The sequence below is a fragment of the Arachis ipaensis genome, chromosome B10, assembly GCF_059453495.1.
Source record: "Arachis ipaensis isolate K30076 ecotype BB chromosome B10, ASM5945349v1, whole genome shotgun sequence".
Lineage (NCBI taxonomy): Eukaryota > Viridiplantae > Streptophyta > Magnoliopsida > Fabales > Fabaceae > Arachis > Arachis ipaensis.
This window is the reverse complement of record NC_142435.1, coordinates 129,656,534-129,673,183: the sequence shown is the minus strand read 5'-3', so window position 1 is coordinate 129,673,183 and position 16,650 is coordinate 129,656,534. Positions and strand designations below refer to the sequence as shown.

General features: G+C 31.2%; 1 protein-coding gene and 1 pseudogene across 1 annotated transcript; one reads left to right on the top strand and one right to left on the bottom strand.

Annotated features, from left to right (window-relative positions):
* Positions 1 to 959: 959 nt before the first annotated feature.
* Positions 960 to 1,854, bottom strand: LOC148581701 (uncharacterized; annotated as a pseudogene).
* A 4,555-nt stretch (positions 1,855 to 6,409) lies between these two features.
* On the top strand, positions 6,410 to 10,116 carry LOC107622934 (bark storage protein A). The gene is made up of 5 exons (XM_016325015.3): positions 6,410 to 6,689; positions 6,848 to 6,915; positions 7,272 to 7,427; positions 7,792 to 8,043; positions 9,611 to 10,116. Exons 1-5 carry the CDS (start codon positions 6,458 to 6,460, stop codon positions 9,974 to 9,976), a joined length of 1,074 nt encoding a protein of 357 aa, XP_016180501.1. The 5' UTR covers positions 6,410 to 6,457; the 3' UTR covers positions 9,977 to 10,116.
* Positions 10,117 to 16,650: the final 6,534 nt, after the last annotated feature.

The following is a 16,650-nucleotide window of genomic DNA, read 5'->3' as shown; positions in this document are numbered from 1 at the left end:
GAGACAAATTTAAAAAATACAAATAGGTCCTATAACACTTTTAAAATGGACAACTAAATCCTTAAACATTTTATCGGGGGGACATAAAGATCCTTCGTCTAGTCAAGTACCTCTACCTCAGGTGCTGATTGTGATAATGGTATAACCACAAGAGAAAAGTTGTCTTGGGTCTTCTTCTTTGGTTTCCTGGTCTTAGGTTTCCAATTTGGGTTGGATGGCACACCCTTTCAAGTCTTATAGTTATGTCCTGTTTGACCACACTTGCTGCAGGTCACATAGAAACTTCTCCTCAGTTTTCACCTTCAATAACAGTTTCTGCTGGGTCCTTCTGCCTATTATGGACCTTTGGACGACCGATTGGCCGCTTAATAACAGGTGCAGCAGGCCTAGTCTGATCAAACCGTGTCCAGAACTCTTCACTAATAACAGATTGTATAAAGTGCTCATAAGTCTTCTTTAGTGATTCCATGCATAACCATTAGATAGTTTCTCAACTTCCCATATTGTTCTATCTCGTTTCCCATGATCCTGTCTTTGGCTTCCCTCACAGCTCTGTAAACCATTTTAGGGTGTAGTACTAGATCAAACTCTTCTCTTAAAAAATCAATGGCCTCATGTGTGTTCATATGAGGATGGGTGGTCATCCTTTTCTCCACTTTTTGCTGATCCAGTGTTGGTCAGCTGCATTGCTTCCCAAATCTCTTGCGCATGTATGTTCACTCCTATAGGTTTTCACTTGGAAACACTGCAGCTGTTTATTGTATGAGAGATGAGCAATCCAGGGACAATCCTCATCCTTGCAGCCAACTCTCTTTCCTTATCATTTTTAATCCAGACTAACTCCCTCCCCTCAGCAATAAATGAATCTTTCACAACTTCCTTGAACCTCTCTATTGTAGCAAATCTTGTGCCTAGCTCAAATCTGCCTTCTCCAAACCATAGTGTTCATCAAACTCAGTTCAGTGTGGTTTGTTCCCTTCATCCTCTGATGAGACAAGGGTATGCAGCTCTTCAGACTGGTACTCAAACACAATGTCTTCATTATCAGTGTCTGCATCACTAACATAATCTGCAACGGCTGGCCTCATGCTGGGCTCCCTAGTAGGCCTAGATTTGTTGGGCTGTCTTTCTGGCCTACTTGTGCTAGGCTATTTAGCAGGCCCAGTAGACCTTGAGGAACCTTCAACAGCTGAGCCCACCCTTCTTGTTTTAAATCTCTGCCTTTTAAACTCATGTGTTGCTTGTTTTTTTTTGGCTTCTCATTGGGATCAACCCCTTTCCTCGATGATGGAGACACTTGTTTCCTCTTCTCTTTGGCAGCTCTAACCCTTCTGCCCTCATCATCTTCACCACTCTCACTCCCACTTTCATAACCAGCTGGTGGTGGTTTATACAGCTCATCTTCATCACTGTCATTTCTATCATCGTCGGTAGATGAGTCATCCAACTTCTCCAAGTCGTTTGGATCGACTTCTTCCTCAACCTCATCATTTTTCTCACAATCATCATCTGCAATCTCAGGTTGGTCAACAGGATGGTCAAAAAAATGTAAAACTCTTCAGTATCTTTATTCCTCAACTTAGCCTGTCGCATTTGGTTGATCCATGCATCCCCCCTCAGTACATGCAACCTTGACTCCATATCTTTGCTTTTTGGATCATACTAGTAATCCTCCTTATACGATTGATATCCCAGTCCTTTGAACATCGTGATCAGATCTCCGAAATTGACAAAATCCAAGTCCATCGGAGGAAACTTCTCAACTTCACCATGCAGATAGACTAACTCACCGGTAGGTGTCCTTGAAAAGTTACCCCCATGATGGAACACGGGAACATCGAATACATCAACCATCTGTAAAATTTTTCAATCCACAACAAAACATAAAACCACCCCTTATTATCTAAATCTCCAAAATTTCTCTAAACAATACATGGCAAATGACTAACCCCACAACTAATCACCTATGACAATCACTAACAGTCCCTATTAGTCCCATCCTACAACATTCATAGCAAATAACGAACATAAGCAGAATAATTTTGAACATCAATGTACTTACTACTCTCCACGACAGACGTAGGTATAACCACAGAGCTTCAATATGGAACTCCTTCACGGAACAGCGATGACGACAACATGGAGACGAAGCGTTGTATTTTTTGGAGGGAAAATGTTAGTAGTGCTAGGGCTTCCTGTAATTGTTTATGACTGATATGGGCACTGGCATATCTCATAAGTCACAATAACCGTTGCAAAACATTAACCTGAAACGACATCGTCCGAGTGCCCAAGGACTACAATGTCCCATAACTTTCTCCAGGTGAGCACGTCAGCCCCGTTCACACCATTTTGAAGACACGTGCACATTTCCACGCTACATAGGCGCCAGGTAACCAGAATCCGTAACGTGTTGCGAAGCAAATTGAACGGGAAGACCCATTTGTACGGAGTTTTGAGAGGTCAGGGGTCGTTTTGTATTTTCCATTCTTGAGGGAGTTAAAAGTCCACGAATTAAAAGCTCAGGGACCTATTTGTCCTGATGAGTTTGGAAAACTCTAAATTTAATTTGATGATGAACAAATATTATTAATTTAATTAAATTACAAAATTATCAATTTGTTTTTAATTCATATGTATTAATTGATAATTTGTTTATGCAAATTTTAATTGGGTCGAAAATAAAGGAAAACTGTTGCAAGCCCATATATGCATCTTACCTTCAGCCTTGATGTTAAATATGATTATGTTGGCTGAATTATTTTAATTGGGCCAGTTTGATTTATTATTGCAAGCCCAATGTGCTTTTTAGCCTTGTTCAAAGTATGTTATATTAAGTGGCTGAAGCAATTTGTGATTAATTGGGCCAGAACCATGTTGAACTAAGCCCAAAATTAAATTGCTTGAAGGCAAGCTTGCATGGTCCGAAACCATTATGCAAAGAAAGCAAAATTTCAATGCTTCCTACGGATCTCACTCTTTCATCATATAGATTTCAAATTCATTTAACTTGAATTAAACTTACATTGGAAATATGAGAGAGAGTTAGCTATTGATTTGATGGACATCATCAATGCTACACGCTACCTAATGCAAGGAAAGTGGAAATTTAATTTACTTTGTCAAAATCCATTAGTTAGTGTTCAAATTTCTCTCTCCTCTCTTTCTCACCTTGCTTCTTGTTTTCGGTCATTACACATCAAACCATGGAAGCTAAAGCTACCCACTGAAGAGAAGAAGAAGCACGCCACAAGACCATCATAATGATGGCAAGAAAAAGAAAACTAAAAGTATGCTGTGATTCTCATCACTTGGTAAGATTTGGTGAAGAGATCTTGGCATCTCCATACCCAAAAATGGAAGAGAAGATCTCGGTCAGAGAAGAAGATCCTTTGAGGGATGGCTTGTCTCTGATTCTGCTCAACCACCACAGGAGGTAAATACAGTAGCTACGTGATGGAGGAGGCAAAGATTGGAGCAGATGAAGCTATCATCATCATAAAGCATCAAGGGCTAGGAGTTCATCTTGGAGTGCAAGACAAGATGGAAGGCCCAGATTGATGATTGTTGGTGACCAAGGAAGGACTAGAGGTAATTGCATGTTGGGTTTTGTATGGGTTATCTCTTCTCTCTCTCTGGCCGAACCGGTTCTGTTTTGAAGAAGAAGAAGATTAGCTTAGTTTGTTTGGGTTTCAACCTTGGAGGCTTCTCCCTATAAGTAAGGGTGAACAGTCAGGGTTTAATTCAAGGAGAAAAGAGTGAGAGTGCAAAGCACAAGATTCTCAGAGCTACCTAAGCTAACAGAATTTCTTCTCTTTCAATGTATTCTGTTTTGTAATTTTTCTATTTAATTTTGTCTGTCTTGAGTCTCATGGAAAAAAGGCAAACAGTGAGGTTTGTAATGAAAAAGCCATAGAGCGGAAAAAGGCAGAGAGTGCAAAATTAAAAGAAAAAGCCATAGATGTCCTTAGAAGTCTTTTGTACATCTGTGTTGTGTTTCATGATTCTGTGGGAATCCCCTTGCAAGTTGGGTTAGCACTTAGCAGTTGAAAGCTTGGCAGTAACCAAGTCAAGTTCAGGATTGGGTTTAGATTATGGACTTGTCCCGGATAGGAAGGATAGTTCATAGGGAGAATTGGTGTTTGTAATCAAGGATGATTATAGTGAAATTCCATCATCTTTGTGATGGAAACTGGATGTAGGCTGCACTGCACTTAGCAGCTGAACCAGGATATATCTGAGTGTAATTTTCTCTCTCTTCTACTCCATTTATGTTTCTGCTACACAGGAGATAAAACTGAAAAATATCTCGTGCTGTTCGACGAGACAAAAAGAAAAGTCTCGTGGCTGGGTACGAGACAAAAGAAAAAGTCTCGTGGCTTGATACGAGACAAAAAGGACAAAAAGTCTCCAGAAGTTGTTTCAAAGACCAGCAAGTGTTATCAAGCGAAAAAGGGGCTAAGATTCAACCCCCCCCCCTTCTCTTAGCCACTGAAAAGTGAAAACTATAATGTCCTTTACCCTATTTTTAATGTGTATTTTATATTTTAATATGTATTTTATACTGGTAGCTAATTTTAGTACATACTTAACATAGTTGATAATAAATATTCTTTTTTGATGGTCTACAATTGCTACTTAATTGATTAGTTATGATGAAATACAAAAAAAAATATCTTATTCTTTTTTCATCAATTTCTAATATCTAGTTCAATAAGATTCAAACTCATATGCAGTATCAGATAAGAAAGAACAATTGACAACATTGAATTTTTGTTCAAGAGTGAAATCTTATAAAAATTATCCAATTTGTCCTTGGAGTCATATCTCATCTCAAATCTGATAATTATTTTTTTACTTTTTTGAATGTCCAAAAAGAACAAAACAAATATATTGTTTTTTTTTTTTTAGTAATTTTTTATCTCTAGTATACCTCTTAGTAAGATTTAAATCTAGATGCAGTTTTGACCATTTGCCAAAAAAAAAAAAAGAATTGGCTAAAATTAAACCTTGTTTATCAACCACATATTATCTAATCAAATTCAATTCTCTTTCAATATGCACCTCAAATAATTTAATTTGTATGAGTTTTTTCTTCAACTAACAAACAGATCATGGCAGATGAGGAGTAAAAAGATAAATTTGTCTCCAAGAGGAGCTTGCATCTGATTGACTAATTGGTGAGTCATCATCAGCTTATCAAAACGACCATGTATAAAATTTTTAATGTTTATTAGGTTAAAATAAAAATAAAAGTTATAGAAACCAAAACAAAAAATAAATGATTTTCGAAGAACCAAAATTTTATTTAAGTCAAAATAAAATGATTTGAAAAAAACACTTTATTAATCCAAAATAATAAAATTCTCTTCCTTAATTAGCCTTTTGAAATAAATTTCATTCTCACTTAAATTTAAACATTCAAATTGATCATTGTAGTAAACCATGATTAGGCTTCAAGATAAACGTGGAATTGAACACATCAATTTTCTATTATTATAGAATTTTTTTAGTACTACGTCAAATAAAGAGACAAAAGAGTAGGTAATATGTTAATGTTATTTTATTCTGACTCTCTCTGTAGACAGTACTTAGTAATGCTTACTTGATTAGCTACTAACCATTTTTTTAACTTTTTGAATGATACTAACCATCTTTATATTAGAAATTGAGAAAGTATGCCAAGAACACGATTGATTTGATTTTATTGCATCATTATTAATAAAATATTTAAATATTCTTCACCAATGTATAAAAGTTTAAACTCATTTTACAAGCACATATGTTATTATAGTCATAATTATATAATTTTATTTTGTTTTTGTTTATTATTGGTTATTAAATTTATTGGGATTTTTTATTATCATTCTTGATGTGAAACATTCATTGTGACTTATATATCGGTTGACGTTTGTCACAATATTTGTTGTTATTATTTTATACAAGTTTTGAATAAATATATAAATATAAACAAAAAAATAAAATAAAATGGTGTTTACTTATCACTTTTATATTGGAACTATGAAAATATTGGAATCAATATTGAATCCGAGTGCGAGCTAGACAAAAAAAATATTATTTTAAAATGTTTATTTTAATAAATTAATTGATTTAGATGAGGATGATTTAGGGAATTATAATGATTATCAATTAATAATGAGTGCAAATAAATATATTGGATTGCAAATAATCTCACCTACCTTACCCTAATTATTAAATAAGGGAGAAAATAGAGCAAAAGCTATATATTTGTAGCTTTATAATTTTTAAATTAAAATAATCAATTACTCGATTAATTAAATGACAACGTGAAAGGTTAATTTTTAAACAATCAATAAAAATAATTTATATTATATTCAGCTAAACTTTTTCTTCCCTATAAAAACCGATAATTGAGTAGTTCAATTCTCATGTTGTGCTCTTTTTATGAGTGTTGTGGATCAATAAAGAATTTAAGATGGGTAGGAGAGTGTTATGCTTATGCATGTTTCTTGGGGCATTATTTATGTTATTCAATGCCCAAAATGCATTAGTTAGTTGTGCTTTGACTTCTCAATTGCAAGAAGAAATAACAAGAATCAACGAAGAAGGGCCTTATATAGGTTTGGTCATACCAAATTCTTTTGAACTCAATCCTCTTCTTCAAAATCCAGCCTACACTCCCAGTGAAAATATTATTGACTTTGCAGGTAAATATAAATAAGAATAAAAGAAAATATAAACTTCATGAATATATATAATTCACCTTAATTAGGTCTCTTGTATTAATAGTTAAGATTTGTCAATTTATATTTCCAATTTAGCTTCATTTTCTTTTTTTATTAATGGATAATAAATAATAATGAAGGAAGGAGATTCCGCTTTGGATCCATTGGCGATAAGCCTGTTATATTGGTCATGACTGGATTGAGTGTGGTATGTTTTCTTTTTCTTTTTTAATTCATCGCATTTGTAAAATACTTTTGGGTGGATGATATATCATAGTTTTTGGTCACTATATTCTTCAATAAATATTATAAAAATTTAGCTAATACATGTATGTGTCTTTAAAACACATATTAAGATTACTATTAATAAAAAAAATTTACATTTATTACTTTAATAGATATATAATAAATAATATATAAAAAATTTAAATTTTTTATAAACACTTCAAAATAAAAAAAAAATTAGTTGGCCACTATTACTTGGTTATTAATCGTTAATTATTGGAATTTTTGTATGTTTTTACCATCATCATCATCACTACTTGAATATAATATTTATTGCAGATAAATGCAGCAATTACTACACAGCTTCTTTTAAGCATTTTCAACATAGAAGGAGTGGTGCATTACGGCATTGCTGGAAATGCAAACCCATCCTTGAATATTGGAGATGTTGCAATTCCTCATTTTTGGGCTCATTTGACACTTTGGAGCTGGCAGGTATATTATTATTATTATTATTATTAATTAGGTTAAATTATTATAATTTTTTTTTTAATTTACAATTAAGTCTTTACATTTTAAAAATATTTAATTAAGTCTCTACACTAATTTTAATTTTATAATTATATTCCTTTTACCGTAAATAATATAAAATTATTTTTATTTGTCTTACACTACTAACAAATATGTATCAATATATTCCATTAAATTAACTCTTTTTGAAATAATAAAAACGTGTTACAAATTTAAAATTAGTGTAGAAATCTAATTCAAAACTTTTAAAATGAAAAAATTTAATTATAAATATAATAAAATTATAACTATACAAAAGGTAATTTAATCTTATTGTTATTATATGCAGAGATATGGAGAAGGGCCTAGTAATACATTACCCTTAGAACAAAATGGAGACTACACAAGAAACGTAGGGTACCTAAAATTTGGAGATTTCATGTCAAATGTAAGTTGGGGAGATTCATTTGATAACCTTCTAAACAGAATATGGTACCAACCAGAAGAGGTTTTTCCAGTTGATGGAATTCCAGAACAGAGGCAACACGCTCTCTGGGTTCCTGTTGATTACCATTACTACCAAATTGCTAGCAGGTTGAAGGTATATAACTCATCATCTTAACTAAACCCTAAAATTAATCAGTACAATCACTTTTTTTTTCTAAAGTTAGGAGTGAGACTCGACCCCCGATTTTTAGGTGAGTATGAAAAGACTATATCATTTGAGCTATAATTCGTTAGCCAACACAATCACTCTTAATTTGTTAAGTAATGAATAGTTTAATTAATGAGAAAATTTAGGAGGCCAGCACTTTTATTAGAATTTAACCAGATCAAAAGAAAAGTGAGTAATTCCACACTATTAAATGTAATCTCATACTATTAAAAATATTAATGATAATTAATTAATGACTACAAATTACAAAACTTACTGACCCTACTAATACTCCTCTTAATTAATTTGGTAGTTTAAAAGTACATACTGATTCTCCTATACATCTAATTAATTTTTTGTTTTAAATAAAAGTTTTAAATTTGTCTTCTGATTCTTAAAGATAGTCTATGTTTGCGTAATGTCGTCATTAGTCACACATAATAATAATAATAATAATAATAATATAATAATAATAAACTTTTAATTTTAGGATATAATTTGTATATTATCACATTAGCAAAAATAGGTAGACGAACCTGCCCTTAAATATAGTGTTTGAAAAGAATGAACTTAATTAGATAATATAGTGTAAAATATTTTACTCTATTAGTACATTAAAATAAAAATTTTAAATATACCATAAATACAATAAATAGAATGTTCAAAGTGAATTAATCTATTCGATTTTTAAGAGACTATTGGATGGATTTTAATTTGGAATAATAATTACTGATGAATTTAAAATGTCTATTTATCTTCTGTAATGAAATTAAGAAAAAGAGAAAAAGAAAATTAGGTAAATGATAAATCAATATCACTTTTACTTTAATGCTAATTCTGAAAATGACATTTCACCCCGTGGAGCTCGTGGACAATTTTCAACAAATATTTGCGATGATGTAAAAGTATATTCTATTCGTGGCTTAGTACAATAATACAACTTTTGATATGTTTAAATAATTGATCAATACAAGTACCAAATTAATTAATAGGACTCTACTTTTGTTTTATATATTTTTATATTACAAATTTGCGCCCATAATATCTGAAGTCATACGTGTCAGGTTACTGATTGCATGTGTTTTTTAGCATAAAATTAACGTGATCCAACTAAAGCAATAGTTGGTAAACTTTATTTCTAGCAAAAAAAGGAGATAAGTTTTTTTTTTTTTAAATAAGGTTTATATTATATTTAAAAGACTATTTATTGAGATATTATCTTTTTGAAGTATACAAGAATACTGAACATATTGCTATTTACTCTTAGATTTTATTAACAGACACAATATAAATATTGTCGTAAAATTACTTTTTAAAAAAATTTAAACTGAAAATAAGGTATATTACTAAAAAAAGGAAAAATTAGGTTACTTTTATTGAATGAGATGAAGACAATGATATATAATTTGTGGTTTTTTATTCTTTCCATTGCCTATTAATTATTAAATATATATAAAATTAAGAAATGTAATATTATTGTAATAAAGAGATTTTGGATTTAAATGTTATTCAGAAGTTGAAACTTGATGAATGCATAAACTCAACAACATGCTTGTCCACAACACCAAAAGTGGAATTGGTTGAAAGAGGAGCAAGTGCAAGCATATACATAGACAATGCAGCATATAGAAGCTTCATCTACAACAAGTTCCATGTCACCCCGGTGGAGATGGAAAGTGCATCGGTGGCACTCATTTGCCTCCAACAAAGGGTCCCTTTCATTGTCATTAGGGCTCTCTCCGACCTGGCCGGCGGCGGCTCCTCCGACTCCAATGAGGCCGACACATTTGCGCCGCTTGCTGCCACCAATTCGGTTAAGGTCGTTATTGAGTTTATCAAGCTTTTGCCATCAAAAACCCCTAAGTGGTCGCCCATGTAACAATAATAATGTTTCTTTGTTTTTCTAGGCTTTTAATATTATTATTCCATGCATTCCTGATGCAAAAAAATGTGGACCTTGTATCTGCTTTAAATTGAGAATAAGCATCTTAGTGAAACCTGAAAACAATATCTTATCTACACTCAGTATTCCTTTTTTCAAAACAATAACAATAAGAACAATGCTAGGAACCAAAAGCATATTAGCTAAAAACCAGTCAAAATATGTTCGGGTTCCATGAAAAATCGAGTTTTGGTTTGTGCTCTGTGATCCCAGGAGCGGTTTTCAAACATATTATTCAAAAAGTGATTCTAATTAAACGGTTTTGTTTACTTTTTGGCTGGTCACTTTTGATTCCATATACTTTTCCTAATAATAATAATATTAATATTTTTAATTATATATGAAATGGAAAAATAAATAAAAGGTATATATAATAGCTAGCGAAAATGATTGTACAAATTTAAGTTATGTCATTAGAGCTTTGATATCTACTAACTAAAATAATATTGTTTCTATCCAAGTTTTTTTTTTTGGGATGGAGCCCGGGTCAGAAAACCCATTCCAATCAAAACCCAACCCGATATCAAAACAACAATTACTCTAAGAATATTTCTCTCTCCTGTAACGCCCTTCTGAAATTAAAACCCATTAACATTTCACATGGACACTTGAAGACTTGATGAAGATTTGATCGAGAGAGAGAGAGAGAGAGAGAACTTGAAAGGAGTTCTTCGCAATAGCCAGACACAATTGTAAAAGGAACCGCTGATAAAGAAAGGAATGCTGGATATAGAATGGTCCAACAGCACTGGCTTGGAGCCTGTGAAACCCACTTGGGCCATGAACTTTGTATAGGTCTCATCCACCCAGCTAGGTCTTCAAATTGGATCCCAAATCCGACCTTCGATCCGAGTTGGGGAGCAAGCCAAAAATTATCTCTCTGTTATATCAATATGGATTCCATGCATGCACCATACACGGGGATTAACTTCCTACCAAGCATAGTTATTAGAATTGAACCGACAATTAAATTGGTCAGACTACTAGTTTATTAGTTTAACTGGTAAATTACTAATTAAATTGGTTAATTTGGTCTCATATAAATAAAAATTTAAAATAATCTTAAAATTAAAATTTAAAATACATATATTCACTAATATTTTAATATGTAAATATTTTAAAATATGGTAGAAACTCAGGTGCACTCGATTTCACGTGAAGTTAATAACTGAGCGCCGTTAGATAATTTTGATTGATTTGACAAAATCTTTATCTAATGACTTTCAGCTATCAACTTCACATAAATTCGACTGCACCTGAGTTTTCACCTTAAAATATTTAATATTTTTTTAATAATTATATAAATTTTAATAAAATAAAAATATTAATAATAAAAATAAAAAATATAATATTATTATTAAAAAATAAAATTAATATTTTATATAACTTTGTTCCAGCCCAGCCCAAATAGTCTAGTGCCCCAACCTGACTGACCGACCCAACGAGTATGCCACACCCGAACCAGGCGGAAACTCGAGACACCACCACTCCTCCAACGAGGCACATGACACTTGAGGAGGGAAGTTTCTTGGAAGGTGGGTCTGCTCTTATGGGACCCACCCTAGATACAAACTATATAAGGGGAGGATCCTACCCCTCCCCAGGTACGTCACGATATCCTCACTTTTCCTGCCACCTTGTACGGATTCTGACCGTCAGAGTCCTTTTGCAGATGACTCCCCCCTCATTACTCTAACAACTCGGGAGATCGTGAAACCCCATTCCTCACTCACCAACACTAGCCGAGGAGATCCACTCACGCACCAGCAACCTAGATCCAAGTCTCCTCTAACCACACGTACACTCATGGTATCTCCGACCCATTCAAAAACCGACGTCCTGAACAAACTTAAATTTAACTTAATTAAATTATATATACATTATAATATAATATGAATTTTTATATAATATATATTATATGAACAAATATATAACAAAAAAAATTTTTTTTTAAGTTGCACCAGATTTCAATATATAAAATTATAAACATATTGTATATTAAAAAGACAACTGGCTCAGTGGTATAGAGAGGTATGTCAAGACTTTGGTAACCTTTATATGCAAGGTTTGAAACAAAAGTTGCACGCTAACGTCACGACGGCATCATTAGCGCACAGTTGACCAGTCCGGTTTAATTATGGTTCATATCGATTTTAACTAATTTTTTTATTTTAAATATGGTCAGAATATCCAACCAAATCGGATAAGGGTTCGGTTTCCAATTTTCTGATCAAATGAGTCAATCTAGTTTAATTTTTATAACTATGTCAATCAAGCATTGTACTAAAAGAAAAATTCTCACCAAGAAAAATGATTTGAAAAAAAGGTGATAACCACTACACGATCAAGAGGGTTATTCTACCCTAAATCCAGTATACTCCATTTTGAGCTCTATAAATATCACGCCAAATCAAATAATTTTAGATTCAAGTATGATCACTCTACTCATATACCTAGTAATGAATCCAAAAAATTTTAACAGTGGGATAAAGATAATATAAAAATAAAAAATAAAAAATTAACATGTATATTTAGATATCCAAAATTTAAAGTCTTGAGGTATGTCAAGGTCTTGGCAACCTTTATATGCAGGATTCAAATTCTTGTATCAATATTTTGGAAAAATAACTGTGTGCTAACGTCATAATGACATCATCAGCGCGCAATTAATCGGTTCGCTTAAGCTGTGGTTCGTACTAATTTTGATTGGTTTTCTATTTTAAACGGTCAGAATATCCAACCGAATGAACCGCATAAAAATTTGGTCTTTAATTTTTTTATTGAACTGATCGGTCTGGTTCAATTTTTATAACTATGCCATAAAGCATTGTACCAAAAAAAAAAATCATCAAGCAAAGCAGTTTGAAAAAAGGTGATAACCACTACACAATCAACATGGTTATTCTATCCTAAACCCAGTAAACTTCATTTCGAGCTCTATAAATACCACGTCAATCCAAATAATTTTATATTCAAGTTACGATCACTTTACTCATATACCTAGTGACGGATCCAAAAAATCTTAGCTACAGGAGCAAAGATAATATAAGAAAATAATAAAAAATTAACATGTATATTTAGATATCAGAAATTTAAAGCCTTAAGATATGTCAAGGCCTTGGCAACCTTTATATGCAAGGTTCGAATCCTTGTTTCAATATTTTAAAAAAATAGTTGCGCATTGATGTCATGATGACATCAACAACACGCAGTTGATTGCGGGTTAATCAATTCGATTTAGCTACGGTTCATATTAATTTTGATTGATTTTTTATCTTAAGTGGTCAGAATATCCAACTAACCCAATAAAGATTTGGTCTTTAATTTTCTAATTAAACCGGTCAATGTGGTTCAATTTTTATAACTATGCCACTTTGCATTCTACCAAAAAAAAAAAAAAAAAAAAACTTTCCACCAAGCAAAATGGTTTGAAAAGAAGGTAATAACCACTACACGACCAACAGGGTTATTCTAGCTTAAACCCAGTATACTCCATTTCTATGCATACCATGCCAATCCAAATTAAATAATTTTAGATTCAAGTTATGATCATTCTACTCATATACCTAGTACGAATTTAAAAAATTTTAGTAGTGAAGGCAAAGATAATATAAAAAAATAAAAAAATTAACTTGTATATTTAATAATTAGATATCCAAAATTTAAAGCATGTTAGTCATAATTTTTAATAATTTAATTAACACATAAAAAATTATAGAATTCAAAAATATTTTTTTATTTCAATATTTTAAAAATATTACATAATATGTTTATCATTAATATTTAGTGCTTTGTTAGTCATAATATGTTTATCATTAATATGTAGTGCTTTGTTAGATATTTCGTATCCATTAAATATATATTATATATATCAATTACATTATTATTATTATTATTATTATTATTATTATTATTATTATTATTATTATTATTATTATTTGTTTTATAATTTTAATATAGATTAAATTTATATAAAGTAATAACTTTTTTTATTGTGTTGATATTTAGTAACATAAATTTTTTTACATATAAATAAAATAAAAAATATTATTTATATACTAAAATTTAGTTATCAAAGTTATAACTCATTTTTAATAAATAAGAATTTGAATATATATTTTATATATATGACTGATTTTATATATATATTACGTAATATATTTAAAATAAGATTTGTATAAAGACAAACACATTATTAAAATGAAGGCAATATATATACACATATATACTTATTAGTTTTTTGTTTTTTCTAAAATTCAATGGAGACAAAGACAATTGCTCCCATACATTCATATGTGGATTTGTCCATGCATATATCTATTGATTTAAACATTAAAATTTCTTACAAGTACTTTTACTCATCACCGTCCCAAAAATGTCTAAAGGAGCAACTCTAATTAAGGCGCTTGGATCATTACTCTAGACCCAATCCCCATCTCCTTTTCAGGTAAAATATTTTGGAACAAATATATTTGAACATTATCTAATCACATATACATATATATAAACACGCTAACCAAATATATATAAATACTAAAAGAAAGGGTTTGAAAATAAACACGCTAACCAAATATATATAAATACTAAAAAAAAAGGGTTTGAAAATAAACACGCTAACCAAATATATATCATTATATCCCATTAACTAAAGCCCATAAATATATCATAGTAGATTATATTGCCTAAAGTGAAGTGCTAAAAACTTTCCAACATAAACTTGTTATATCTAGGACGATAAGGCATAACAAATAAGTTAAAAGGACAACTACTTGGTCAATAACAAAACGATTAAACACTTGAACGATATATTGAATTTGAAATATGTATAATAATAAATAAATAAAATATCCAACAACAACAAAAATGTACACAAACGCATGTATAATTTCTCCTTCTAGATTTTGGCGTGCAGTTGTTAATTATTGAAAATGGACCACATAATTCTCCGGGCCAAATAAGATATCCATTTCAATTGTGATAAAGGTGGATAATAATTATTGTTGTGGTTACATTTTAGTGCATGGGGACGGGGAATCAACGTGAAAGGTATGAAATGCCAAAAGCACCAAACCAATATATATAGTCCAAACATGTGTTTCAGTGTTTGTGTACAGCGATGCAAAAACAATTCAAGTAGGTATTTTTTAAAATTATACAATATTTAATTTTTTATTATAATAATTAAAAAAAAGTAAACCAAACACATTTAAATCGATTTAATGTTTTTTTAAAATTGAATATACATCTAAAATATAAAATAAAACTAAAATTTAAAATTTAAAATTTTTGTTTCAATTTTATTATTTTTAATTATTAACATATTATCATTTAAATACACTTCTAAAAATATAAATTCAGTAAAATTGAAGATTTTAATTTGTCTGTGTGATTATTCGTCCGCTCCGCCGTTCTCCTCGGCGCCGCCACGTCATCCCCAGCGCCGCTTCGGCTTCGCCGTTCCTCTACAACACCGTCGTCCACTTCGCTCGTCCTTGGCATCGCCTTCCTCCTCGCCGCTCAGTCTGCAGCCTCGCTTCGTCCTACTTCTCGTCGCGTTAGTCCACATCAATGTCGCTAATTCTTCTTCGCCGGAATTGGATCTCAGGTATTTTGGATGTGTTTAAGAGAAAGTAATTCATAGTTAACCGTATGTATCTGTTTAGTTATTCAATCGCATTGATTTTGCATGCCATGTACAACATCCTAATTGGCATAATGGTTTAGGTAGAAAAATAACTTAAAGAATCACAATCCTCAAATTGTCAATACTGTCTGTAATTACGACCACTGCAAGAATTTAAATTTTTTATTTATGATTTTGAATGTGTTTTAGAAATATTTTGTGTATCACTTCATAATTTTAGGTGTGTTACAATTGTTTTTTAATATTTAAATTTAAATTTTAGATTTATGATTTTGGATGTGTTTCAAAAATTATAAGTTAACAATTTTAGATGTGTTACAATTGAAAAAGAAATTATGGTCACTATAAGAAAGAAGCGCAGAACGAGATAGAAGAACAGAAGAAAAAAAAATCGTGTTACATAGAGAGAAGGAAGCGTAAAAGAAGAAAATAATAACTAACTATGAAGTGGGTAGGAAGTTAGAGAAATTTTAGTTTTTAAAATTTAAATTAATCTTAATTATAAATGTGTATCTAAAAAATAGGAATATGTTTTAATTAAAAAATAATTAAATAATATTAAAGGCTGACCAAAGACTGAATTTTGTTGTACAAGTAGCATTTTTCACGAAAAAAAACTGCCTCGTGGATATTTGTTGGAACAAAAATGCTATTTGTACACTAAAATCAGCCACTAAAATCAGTCACCAATGTATTTGTGTATAAATACATGTGTAGTTTAATTTACTTTCAATGTATATTTGTATTCTATCATGTATTTTATACTGATGACAAATTTTAGTGGCTGATTTTAGTGTACACGTAGCATAACTCTAGTTGGAATTATTCGCGATAAAGAAGTTAATAGGGATCGGTAAAATTTTACGAGGACAGAGACTTGTCCCGTGAATAAATAAAAAGTGAGTGCTATATTGTCTTTAATACTGTGCCTAAGTTACTAAAAAAAATAAATAGATAATATTTAATA

Coding starts and splice junctions, on each gene's coding strand:
- LOC107622934 (XM_016325015.3), top strand. CDS start 6,458: ATGGGTAGGAGAGTGTTATGCTTATGCATGTTTCTTGGGGCATTATTT. Junction 6,690..6,847: donor AAATATTATTGACTTTGCAG/GTAAATATAAAT, acceptor ATAATAATGAAG/GAAGGAGATTCCGCTTTGGA. Junction 8,044..9,610: donor AAATTGCTAGCAGGTTGAAG/GTATATAACTCA, acceptor AATGTTATTCAG/AAGTTGAAACTTGATGAATG.